This window comes from Streptopelia decaocto, assembly GCF_964273445.1.
Source record: "Streptopelia decaocto genome assembly, chromosome: 2".
NCBI lineage: Eukaryota > Metazoa > Chordata > Aves > Columbiformes > Columbidae > Streptopelia > Streptopelia decaocto.
The window spans coordinates 136,463,639-136,476,786 of record NC_138655.1 but is presented as its reverse complement, the minus strand read 5'-3'; the positions used below and the strand labels follow the sequence as shown (position 1 = coordinate 136,476,786).

Here is a 13,148-nt window from a genome sequence, read left to right as displayed (position 1 = left end):
CCATTCTCTGATGTGCTGCTGGGGATTTGAGCTTTGGAATTTACTCACCTGACACCCATGCATTAGAAATAAGATGGTAAAAGAAAGTCATTACTGCATGTGTGCAACTGAGAGCCCCTTTCTTAAATCCGAGACCTCTTGTGACAAAGTTTTGGATAGGCTGGATTGAGTATTAATGCAGCAGTCATGTTTCTGTGGTGTGTCCTGAGCTTGTCGTTTGGGAATCTGGGACAGTAATAGAGAGACATTTATTCTAAGATGTATTTTATTTTCATTTCTTTTGATTGCAACTGTAACTGTAAACTGATTAAAGAAGCAGATGAGGAAAAGGAAATCATGCTTCAGAAGGCACTTGTAGTCAGGTTATTTTTTTAATAATTTAGAAACCAGTTCAAGCAAGGCCAACTCAGAATCCCTCTCCTACAGCTTCATTCAACATATACACTGAAGTCCAGGTGAAGCTTTGTCTCCTGTTCCCTGGTGCTTCTGGCTTGGATCTTCCCATAGTTAAAGCAGAGTCCCCTGTTCCATCTCATTCCTTCTTTTCACCTGCACTGATGCCTAAAACAAAACAACGTGCAGTGCGGCTGCAATATGGGATAGACCTCAGGTAACTAGAGGGGGCCGGGGTGTCTCTTGTGCCAGAGCATTTTCTTCCTCCCCAAATCTCTTTGGTTCCTGGGATGCTCCTAGAGGCATACTCACATCCCATAGCTGAAATTCTTCTTGCTGTAGCAGAAGTTTTCTCCTGATCACAACCTTTCAGAACAGCTGCCTAGGTTTGGTCTACCCTTCAGGTTGAAGAACAGTACAAAAATCATGGATTAGGTCACCTTACATGAGTGTTTGACTTCAGATGTCTTCATTTGGGAGCAATTCTTCCATTTTAGTCACTGTATGGAGAGATACTTCCCTGCATACGCAGCAGATGTTTAATGAAGGTGCCTCCTGGTCACCTTTTGGGGAAGCCTGTTAGAAATGGCTGCATGAGGAGCCCAGTCTCCTGACTTAGGGGTCCATGTTGCAGCTGTTCCCCTTTCCCCAATGAATTAGCCCCAAAGCATTTTGTGCATTTGTGCAGCATGCCTACATTTTAACAAATTTACAACAGGAACAGTCTTCTAACCTTCAAGTTACATAGAAAGTTTGAGACTGGCTGGTTTTGAGGCCTTCATTCCTGATTAATCACGTTGGGGCAGGACAGTAAAGTGACAGAATGTTTTCTAACTATAAAAGCTGTAAAGTTAAGTGGTGTGGGATATCTCAAAGGCAAAATCCTGCATGCTGTCTTCTCACATGTCCAATCACATTTATCCGAGAGTTGTTTGGCAAGTAGTGGTTTTGCGGGAGAGGATAATCTGATTTTTGTCAGCTTACTGCCACCCAAAAGCAAAGGTGATGCTTTCCTCCACTTCGATGAAACTTGTTTTGACCCAACTCTGGTGTTTGCTGGACTTCTTTGTGAACTGGCTCACTTCCCAGAAAAAGAGGTGGGCAGGTTTCTGCTGGGTTAATAAGCAGAAAGTCTGATGATCATCAGAGTCACTGCAGTGGCAGGGCTGGAATTCCCCTCCTAGTGGTGGTGAGTGTTCAGATCAGTTCATGCGGTCTCACACGATGTCACCTTTTTCCAGGCATCGATGAAAGATGATCGACCATACTGGATGCAGAAATAGTTGCTCTGATGAGAAAATCACTTTGTCTTAGACTAGCTCTGTGTGTAGCTGGGCTGATCTTTTGCCCCCACCCCTCCTGAGGGACAGCCAGTTACCTCATCCTGCTGCAGACCCTACACTCTTGTGATATAATTTTCTGCAATTTGTGAACTTTCTTCTGCATTAGTGCTGTGCTTTTGCAGTGAGGTGAGTTGACTCAAAGGGGTTGAGTGATGGAGCCAGGTAAGTTCAGAGGGAAGACAGAAATGTGAGGTGTGAATGGGAACGTGTCCTCTGGCATTGGTGAGCTGCTGAATTGCCTCTTAGTGTCTCATCACTCCGCACTATTCAGATACCTGATCAGAAGCTGGGTCTACTTACTGAGGTAAGATCAGATTCAGGCAGCTGAAACAGTTCTTCTGGACCAGGGAGCTGAACGGAGCCCCTGAGGAGCCAGGCAGCCTCAGAACGGACGAGGGGAATGGCAAGAGCAAACAGCTCGGAGCAGAGAGGAAAGAAGGGTCCCCTCATTTTGGCAGCAGTGAATTGGTCTGATGGAACCACAGATGGTCCCTTCCTGCTGCGGTGCCTGGGTGCGTAGACCTCTAGGCACCAAGCCTACAGTCCTTACATCTTCTCAAAGGAAATATGAAAGTTCTTTTCTAGACAGAGGCTGTGTTCTTTGAGAAAGAAAGGAGTGTCATTTCATATTTGTGGCCCTGCATATTTTTTCCTTCTAGTTTCTCTGCACATCAGGCTGCGTAATGGTGTGAGGTCATGGTGTGAGGATTTCAGGTTCTGAATATAGGACTCATTCCCCAAGTAGAGCACACGTAAAGCAGTAATTGCATCATGGAAACTGAATTATCTCTTGTTTTGTGAAAACCATTAATCTGCTGTAGAGGCTGCCTATCAGATACAAGAGTTCAGGTCTTTGTGACCTAGAATTTAATCTGCCAGTTTTCAACCAGTTGAATAGGTATCTGGTAACACAGCCCTTTGTGTGTGGGATGGATTGGTGTGTTGGCTTGTTTTATAGGGACACAGCACATTGATGTTATTGGTCTGTCCTCTTCTGTGAGTGCCGAGCTCAAAACAGAGTTGTTAAGGAGTATGGCTAGAAATGAGAAAGAATATGATTGTTTCAGGTCTCATTTTTGCAAAATTTGTCATCTTCATGGTTCATGTAAGTGCATCTTAAACAGAATTTATAAAAATTTCATTACCTTACCTACTTTTTTACTAATATACCCACATGAAGTTAAATACTTGGATGGATTCTTTTTACTGACTAAGTAAAATTTGAGATTTTTCATAAAATTACTTTGCCAAGAGTAATTCTTAAAGCCACTTTACAGAAGTCCTGAAAGAGCTGTCATCCAGACTAATGCTGTTTGCTTCCAGAGGCAGCTCCTTGAACACAGCAATTCAACTTTGTGTAGTGGGTGTTCACTTGTTTGATTCGCTGGGGCTCACAAAAATGAATACAAGTTTCTCATGAGGAGAAAGCCAAAGACAGAAAACAAGTTGCACTATTAACTGCCTAGGAAGAAAAGGAAGAAAACTAAAAATACATATTAACCTCTCTTTTCCTATAGCCTACTGAGGATCACAAAAAGGTGCATTTCCTAATATAATAAATTGTCTGGGATTTTTGGTATGTTTAAGAATTTAATCATGCTTTTGATATGTGAGCGCTAGCACACCTTTGAAACTTTCCGTGTTGACGTTTATAATGTCTAGAGTGGAGGCTACCTTTAGATCTGAAGTACTGCCTTCTATTTTGTCACGATGGAAGGCAAGACTGGTGGTATGGTGGGGTATGTTTCCACAGGACAGCTGAGCCACTTAACTGGCTAATGAAGGACTCATCCTGCTTCTTGCTCCTGGAAGCAGAATTACTTTCCTTCACCCTTGTGCCAGCTCTGGGGCTCACTTGACATCTTTGATTTAGCTCACTAAATTGGCAGCAAACTAAGTCAGCAAGAAAGGGAGTGTGTATTTATCTTTTTTTAACCAATTCAGTGAGCTCAGGTGGCTCACAAGATCTCAGGAGACTCTGGGAGCCACCGCAAAGGAACCAACAGGAGCGCCAGGGCTGGGACGAGAGGCAGGGCTGCTCCTTTTGGCAGCACCGAGCTGTTAGCCTGACTCAGCCGTGTTGTGAAAACTCACCCTTAGGTAATACTGTTCGCACTACAGGTTGACTGACAGTTCTTCAAATAGTAGCCAGAAGGGAGTTACCAGATGCGCGCGGTTTGTTTTTGTAGGTGGCCTTGGCTGTTTTTGGTGTGTTGTGTTTTGAAACAGCTACTTACTCTATTCTAATCATGTTATTGCATGAAAACGTTCTGCAGAAAAATTACATGTGCAGGGTGGACCTGTCTGGGAACCTGCCATTGAGAGTGAGTAAGGAGCCACAGAACCTGGAAAATTTTGTCCTTCGGCCTCTGGGACAATGTGCCCGTTGGATTTGGGGGAATTCAGAAACCTTTTTACTTCTGGTATGCTGAATGTTGCAAGCTCAAAAGCCTGAGACAGTAAGCGGTCCTTCATCTTTGAACATCTGGAAGTTTTTCTTAGAAGATCTGGTACCCCCTGTTAACGTAGTGTCCTGGTTTTGTTAAAAACAAGTTTCTCTTTTAGTGAATGCTTCATATAAAAGTGAGAAATCACAAGGATCTTATCCCTTTTCCTTATGGCCGACACTAGGAGAGGACCTTGCGAGTCATCCCTGTGAACTGAGGCCTAGTGACAGACTGAATCCAGTTCCAGTTGGCTTCAAGGTCCAGTCCAGGACTTCGGGTGCCGGCCCGAAGTTGCCAGGACTTTCAAGATTGGTTTTGTATATTTTGTATTATTTTCTCTGTTTTTATTGGTAGCATTAGTAAAACATTTTTAATTTTTCCAACTCTCTTCTCTCTGTCCTCCTTTCCCTCCCAATCACCTGTCCTGAGTGGGAAGTGGGGGGAAGGAGGGGCTGAAGGTGGAAAGTGGGGAGAGGGGGCTAACAATACATCTGCCAGGGTTTTATTGTCACCCCGCAATCAAACCTCGACACATAGCTGACACAGCACCAAGGCTACCGAGTGCTGGTAAAGCTGAAGTTCCCTTGGAACCCTGGCTGTGGAGTTGAAACCCACTGCAGATCGCTCCCCTGGCCTCTGGGGAGGTGGCTGGTCACCATCTCAGGAAACCAAAAATGTTCTTTTTTCAAAAACTGCCCATCTGCCTTTGTGCTCTTGAAGCTGGCATGATCCTATGTGGGTGTTTTGACAAATGGAAATGTTCTGGTTTCAGCTGGAAAATGCCATTTCGGTGCACAGTTTAGGGAAGAGACTGGCATAACTTGGTATATGTGATCATGAGCCCTCAGACAGTTCCACACCATTAACAGCTGATGATAAAAGTTACAGCCAACTGTGACCTTTTCTCCATTTTCTCCATGTATGATAAGAATACGGTAAAAACTCCTGGCAGATTTTTTTTTTTAAACTAATTACTCAAGTACTGCACAATTATTAATTAATTATTCAAGTACTGCACAGTTATTATTTGTTTTCTCTCTGCTTTGTGAGCAGTGTTAATGTCACTTGTTTGGTGTACATGCAAATGTTTGGACATTTCACTGGAAGTTGCAGCCAAAAACGTATCAACTGTACTTTCACATCTGTTGCCTTTATGTCTTTGTAAATGGATATTTTAACGTGGCAAGGGTTTTTTAGACTTTGTAAACTGAATTTCTCTCTTCAGAAATCCCTATTCATCTCTGTTTTCAAAAAAAAAAAAAACTTCTGCCCTCCTATTTGGATACGTTTAAAGAATTCTAACAGATCTCAACTACTACGCTTGTGTAATGTGAAAATGCAATTGAAGGTCCAAACAATGGTTAAAATGTGTTCATGTACTTAAGCCAGAAATAGTAAAAATCTGTGAATATTTAATGCTCTTTATTTCATTGCCTTTAAAATCAAGCAATCTTGTGATGATATGTTCAAGTGAACGCTTCCATGTTGTTTACACACAAGTCAGAAGTGAACAAGAAGTTCCATAGTGTAGTTTCTTCTACAAAGCTGGCTTTAAAATACAGTTCCTAGAAACACTAAACCATCTTAAAGCACAAAAGTAATCAGAAAATAACACGTAATCCTAGTTAATCCACATTATTGACCTATGTGCTCTAATAAATAAATAAATAAAATTATGTAGTCCTTTAATCATCTATGTGGAGCTGGTTATTCATGAGAGAGGTCTGATCCGAAGATTAGCTACTGGGCTGGGTTTTGCCCAGCCGTTTCTGAGGACAGGTTAAATGGATTTATGTTTTATTTTTTGAAGAGACTGCTTACTTCTTAACCTGTTTTGTTTGTTTTTTGGTTTTAGATTCCTAAGACTGAGGTAGATCAGAAGATGGTAGTAATACAATGAAATTAACAGTGTAAACCAAAAGTAATGTTTTGAGGAGTTATGGCAGCAGAGATATTTCATTTGTTTTATTGAATAAATTGTTGAGATTGCTTTTGGATGTAGGGTTGGGGGTTTTTTTTGATATTCAGAACCTTTGTGTAACAATTTAGGTATGTTTTATAAATTTGTACGTGTTACTACATAAAATCCAAACAGAGAGTTTATACTTCTTTTTAGAGGAAAACAAAGTACATTATGTTCAGAAATACTCTGCACACATGTGTCAGAAATGAAAAAGCACCAGTGGATGTAGCATAAGGTTTTCTGCTCTGAATTGACATTATATAGTCACAGTGGCATAAGATTGCCAGTCTGCTGTCTAGAAAATAACTTCCAGAACAATGCATGGAGTGAAGCTTTTTGAGCCACAGTATTTGTAAGCCTTCTGATGGAAGCTTAGATGTTGTGATTTAATATTCTGCATCAGGTGTATTGGTGGCTGTATGTCACACAGACACATGTCAGCTGTGTCAGTGTATCTATACAACTTTTTTTGTGGTGTTTATATTTTAAATTAATTCTGCTTAATTTTGTTTCAGAGTTGAGTGGGGGCTCCCGTACCTCTGAGATGATGGTAGTAGTTTAAGTATGAAATGATTATTGCTTTGGAGCAGATTTCTTATAATTATAAAAGTTACCTTAAATTATTGTTTTGTCTTATAGGTTGATTCTTCTCCCACGAAGTATTCCCTCAGTTTTCTGGTACTTTCAGAGTTTCTAGAAGATGTGGCAAAAAAGAGTTCTTAATAACTAACATGAATGTTGTAGGCAGCTGCTCAGTTGTAGGCAGCTGCTCACACCCCAAGGCTGGTTATTGGGATGAGGTTGTATATGATCATCTCATCACAGTGCATCCCACAGCAACTAGTAGGACAAAGATGTAAGTGGGCCTAATGTGGAGAGACTGACTGATGTACACATTTTTCTGTGTGGTTTTCCCTTCTTCTTCATGATGTAGAAAATATTTCGTGTTTAAACGTATCTGAAATGCTATCAAGATAGAATAAAACACGGCGTTTCCTGGAATAGGAGAAATGATGAAGTTCAATTTCTCAGGGTCCTCCTTGAGGATCTCCTCGTCCTTCAGCCATGCTCCAACAGCCCTGGCTATTTCCCTGCATTTTTCTGGTGGCCTCTCTTGCCTTCATTCCCAGTGACCAACCACAGCAATTGACCTGCTAGCGGGCCAAGAACAGAGTGCAATGAGTTTTTACTTCAGCAGGGTCATTACTCCTGGTCTCTTTTTACTACCCAGCTGCAGATGGTTATATTCTGGAAACATCTCCGAGTCTTCTATCTCTGTGCCAGTTTCAACTATGTTTGACAATGTTTGCTTGTGTTATCAGGGACGGAAGATGTGTCATGTAAATCTATTTCCTTAGGAAACCAGCTTAAATTTGCATTATTTGTTTTCTGAAATAATTTGCATTTATGTAGCAAGTTTCATATGCAAAAATCAGTCCATGAGCATCTCAGTTTTTGACAGGCAAATCATTTTAATGCATGCTGGACCTACCTACATGCAAGTTACACAGCGTAACTGAGAGCTTGAGCAGGCAGACCACACTGCGGATTTTTAAGTGCTAGGAAAATGCTCTTCTGTCCTCGTCAAAGTGGGCTTCAGTGTGCTGTTTTCACACTGGACAGAATTGCCTTTAGAACCATGCCACAAATAAAACAGGAGGAGGGGAGTCCTAATCTCATAGTTAAGTGAGAATAGTGAAATCATCTTAATTTCATCCTGAAAACTTGTTGGTTGATCCTGTAAACTGAGATAGGTTTTATAAGTTAGTTGAACTAATGACAAGAAAATGATACTGCTAAAATGTGTTTCAGGGCAGGTCGCTCTCCAGCAGCGCTCTGTGTGAGCTGCCTTATTGTCTTCAGCTGAGTTTGTTGTTGGTACCAATGTTTCCCCAAAGCGTTTTACCACTGGTCGGGAACTGAAGAGGTAAAGACTTTTATTGTATTGAGATTAAACTTTTTATCATCCTTCCAAGCAAAATAAGAAAATGCAAGAAGGATTATGAAGATGACTGTCACATTCTCATCAAAGGCAAAGCAGACAAAGGCAAGAAAAACAGAAAAAATAAAGGCAAATGATTGTCTTTACTTCCCTCCTTTGGAAAAGCAGAAAGGATCTAGTGGGAGACTATAACCATGGAAGGAAATGTAGCTTTCCAACTCCTGCTTTGTTTGCGCTGGTTTCATGGCAGACAATCCATACAGCAAAGCTGGATCATGCCAAGTGCAGAATCTTTCACTACCAGGAAGCAGATTTGAGAGTGAAGTGGAAAACAGAGATTTTATAAATTAACACTAAACTTCTCTAAACATTTAAAAATGTGAGGGACTTCTTGTTTTGTTCTTAACTTTAAAATAATGTACTTATTCTATGGAATGATTGAACTGGTCCAAATGACCATGACAATAAGCTGACACTCAGTGATTATGTAAACAATAAAGCTAAAAAAAAAAAAAAAAGTAATCAGCTTCTAAAACTTTTTCAAAAAAACAGAATGAATGGTTTAGTTCTTCAGAACAGTATGATTCACTTGGGCTTGGAAGGTTGCATTTGTTTTGATATGAAGAGGAGGGGCTTAACTGACAGATAAAGTGAACGACAGGAAGATTTAAAGGTTCTCTGGGCCTCTAGGAATGTCAAGAACTGCAACTTAATGCATGTAGAGGCTGGCCTATGGCATCTAATCTATGGCTTCCAGGCAGTTTTGCAGATATTTTTTTTAGGGACAATGTTCATGGTAAATGCTAACATATAATAGATATGGTGGGGGCTTATCATCAGAGCACTATCAGTCGAACAAAGGAAGAGGAATGAATAGTTTTGAGGTTCTCCCTGAGGCATGGGCACACACACCCAGATAAGCTTGGTTGTTGGGTCAGAAGGCTTAGGTGACATACACTTCTCTTGTGTAGCTTTTGTTTTCAACTTCTTCCTTGGAAAATGATGGAACATGTCATAAGCCCTTACATGGATCTGTGCTATGTTGGTTGCTTCAGTACTAAGGATGTACTGAGTAGCTGATAAATCATATCGCTTGCTTATTCCGATACCAAACCTAGATAAGAAAGGTGTGGCACCATCTAGGGTAATGAACTCTAGAATGGGATTTCCAAATAGCAAGATGGAAAAGTGAGATCTACTGAAAGATGTGCTGTGGTGAGGGCGTTCAGTGGTTTTGTGGGCTACTTAGAAAGGCTGGTATGTGCATATAATGGAGGGGAAAGTACTTGCATGGATCTGTCACATCTGATACATCATGGATTTATCAGTAAAGCAGAATGAGACTGAACCTCAGCATTTCTTTATGTTTGACATGGAAATACTGTAAGTTAAAAACAAAGTAAAATAAAATTTAATCATAGGGGATCCTGGCTCGTGGATGAATGAATTCTACAGCTTTCTGGGACCTGGAGGTAACAAATAGTAGAGGGATAGAAATAACTGAGAGCTGAGAGAGGCTGTGGAATCTCCATCTTTGGAGACTTTCATAATTCAGCTGGACAAGCACCTGATGAACACAGTTTAGTTTTGAAGTTAGCCCTGCGCTGAACTGGAGGTCAGACTAGTGTGACCTCCAAGGATTCCTTCCAACCAAAATTTTGCTATGAAACTTTGGCTTTTGATTCATCATCTTTCTGTAGAAGTTGGCCACCTCTTAAAGGAAAGCCATGTAAATGTGGGTTGGGGGAGTGGGAGTGATTTAGCCTCAGTCAAGTGGTTGGAGATGGATTTGGATTTAAACTCTAAGGGTCCTTTGTTTTAGGATCCAAGAAAGCTTTGAAAGAAGTCAAACTTTTAAGAAGTTGGAAATACAAAAAAGCACAGAAATAGAAAGCTATTTGCAAACTTAAAAGTGTGTAGATCTGGGATACTGAAACCCTGCAGGAGCCTCTAATCCTCTCATATTGTTTTTCTATTGCCATCTTTCTACAAGTTTTCGTTTGTGGAAAAAAAAAGGTTTTGTAGTGGAGTTTTTAGTCTGTGGTTGTGCTGTGATCTGGATAGTGGGATGTGGGCTGAGAAGACACTGACAAAATTGTTTAGGAAAATGAAGACTACATTAATATCACCTGCAGAAGGGTGGGATACCAAAATGAAACTGGGTGGCTAATCTTCAGTGGCATGTGCTGTAGCTGGATTTGCTGTTCCTCTTAATTGGAAAAGGACTGAATTTTGTTGCTTCATGTCTGTAAATGCAAAAACACTCGGAATAATATTTAAGCAGTTACACTTTTACAAGTTTGAAGAAATCATTCTTTCAGGGGTCTTACTTTGCAGGGCTTACATAGATTTTTTTTTTTTTGTGGTTAATCAGTGTAATTAGAGAAGATACTGGTAAGTTCTACTCCCAATCAAAGATTTATTTGTAAAACCCTTTAATACCCAGCTATAAAAACACTGTCAGAACTCAATATAAGGCTGCCAAAGACTTACCATGTGCCTGCTTAGGCTAACACAGACCTCTGCCTTAGCAGGGGCTTACACAGGCTTCCTTCTTGTTCACCCTTATGCAGCATAAACTCTTAAACTCTTGTTTTGCTGAAAGTTGCAGCTGTGGAGAATCTTTTTTGCTGATATATTGGCTTTTTCAGGGGGTATTATTAGCTTGTTGAAATGAAACTGCTGTTGATACGAAAAGCTTTAATATGAAACCAGGATGAGGTGACCTGAAACTAGGATGACTTCATTGTTTTGCCAACTATATATATTCTTATAAGGCTATTATGTCTTGGTCATGTGTACATGGAAGGTAATGAGGGTTAATGTGTAGGTTTTATAGCACTAATGCTATGCAGAATTGTAGTCCCACTTTTAGAAAAGGGAAGAACCACCTATCCGTCAGTGTCCTGTCTCTCCAATTGAAGAGGGCAGCACCTGGCCAGTGCCTTTTTTGATTCAGATGGATCATTGAGCAGTCTCTTAATCACCAATGGGAAGTGTTGAATCATTTACTGTTTATTATATTTTGCCATAATTGTGTACAGTACATTCAGGGGGGAGCTGGACTAGATACCCTTCAAAGGTCCTTTCCAACCCAAACCACTCTGTGATTCTATGCTCATTAGCAAAAACTTCTAAAGGTCTTCCCTATATCTTTTGTTAATTTTCCTGATCCCATAAAGCCAGCACAATTTCTTGTTCTGGAAACTGCCGTCAGTGTTCCCTGGTACTGCCCCACTGCAGTCCCCAGCTGCAAATATATTTGACTGATATTCTGGATTGACAGCTCAGCGCTCTTCTTTTCCACTAAATGTAGCTATGGACTCTTCTTGAAAAGAACCAGGGCAACAGAGATGAGGCTTGAAGATGGACATATCAGTGAGGAGAGCGGCAGCCACTTGACATCCATTGCTGATTGCTCATCTGTTGTACGCACAAAGAAAGGAAAAGAACATTTTGCTAGTACATTTGCAGTGGTGCTGGAAGCAAATGGAACCTGTGAGACCTTGGCTGGAGAAACAAGCAAGGCTGGGAAGAGACTGGGCAGCAACACATTTCATCCTTGCTGAAGGAGCTGGAGGGTATTTAAATGAGGCTGAGAGAAGGGCAGAACTCAGAATAGTGATACTATCCCTTCACATGGAAGTGGGATTGTAGGGAATCCTGAGACTCAGATGCTCAGGGGGGAGAGGGAATTACAGTTCTTCAGTACTTCGCTGGACTGAAGGTGTGACCACTATCAGTGGACTGAAGCCTGAAGTTCTGTTAGTTTGTTCTGGAGCAGGGTGACATAAAATTGGTGTGGCTGGCCTGTCTTCTTTACCTCGGGGAGAGAGGGGAAGATTTATGAGTAAGAAAGAGGGGCAAAAATTTGCAATAAAAATTTGATGCTTCTATACTCCTCCTCTCCTGTTTTCAGATCCTACTAATCCTCTCTTAAAACTTTTTGTCCTTTGGCTTCCAAGTAGAAGCCAGAATACTATTTGTTCTTGCCATTTATATGTAGGGCAAAGAAGATAATGACAGGCAACAAAGAGTTAAGCACCTAGCTGACGTATAGTGGAAAGTAGCTGTCTTCCTTTTGAAACTGAAGGTGACGTTTGAAACTCCATTATTTGGTAGATGGTCACTGCTTGCCGTGTTGCACATGCTTCACTGCCTGACAGAATTCTTGCACAGACCAGGAAAGATGTCAGTTTAAGTGACAGAAGACTCCAACATGTATTTACAATTGGTTTTAATTTTTTAAACTGAGGGTAGCCTTCTGAATGTTGTGTGTTGATCAAGAGACTGCACAGCCGGAGGATAACAGAATGCTGGAAGAGGAAAGAGTATAAATAGAAATCCCACTTCCTTGTTGAGTAGAAGCCAAACTTGTGGTTGAACCTTTCTATACGAGAGTTTGCTGGGGTCCAGATAGGCAGCTGAATGCAGATTTCTAAAGAAACCAAAAATTCTGAGGTCTGCAGAGGGGCAGAGGTAGTACGTACTGAAGACTGGACTGGGTATTTCTTTCCTGCGCAACGCTTGGCTGCAGTTTGTGGAAAAAGAAGATACCAGTGGAACTCAGCGAATATTGCTGTAAATCCAGCACCAGCTTGGTGAAAGGAGAAATGTAGGTCTGACCTTTGAGTGCAACGCTGTTCGTTTGGGCCTGAAAGAGGCTTAATATAACCTAAAACAGCCTCCCAAGACTGAGGATTTGAAATATGGGCTTATCTGGACAGTAGAATAAATATGTCTACTGCTCTCTTTTCAAACTTGAAGATATTTTTCCATTGATAAGTAAGGGAATATTTTACAGCAATAAGCATGATTTTTTTATTCCTGATAGATTTTCCTAGCGATGTCCTGCATATATCAGATTATGTTGCTGATGTTTAAACCATATTAAAGTGTGTGGAGCACCCTTCATTTCTATTTCTTATAGTCTCTAAATAGTATATCACATTTTTAGATACATGAGTTAACTTTTTTTTAAAGTTTTATTACTAAAATTTTGCAGAATGTTTTTAAACCGAGGGATAGATGAATCAGAATCTAATTGTTTCGTAAAATGA

General features: G+C 40.8%; 1 protein-coding gene across 5 annotated transcripts in view; it reads left to right on the top strand.

Annotated features, from left to right (window-relative positions):
* Positions 1–13,148, top strand: part of UMAD1 (UBAP1-MVB12-associated (UMA) domain containing 1) — an 81,798-nt gene that overhangs the window by 45,671 nt on the left and 22,979 nt on the right. The window contains exon 1 of one of the 5 annotated variants that reach the window (XM_082047043.1): positions 6,927–7,002. The exons of the other annotated variants lie outside the window; for them this stretch is intronic. Within the exon in view, the coding sequence (XP_081903169.1) occupies positions 6,942–7,002 (61 nt within the window). The 5' untranslated portion in view covers positions 6,927–6,941. Of the gene's footprint in view, positions 1–6,926; positions 7,003–13,148 lie in introns of those variants that run through there. 5 annotated transcript variants of the gene reach the window in all.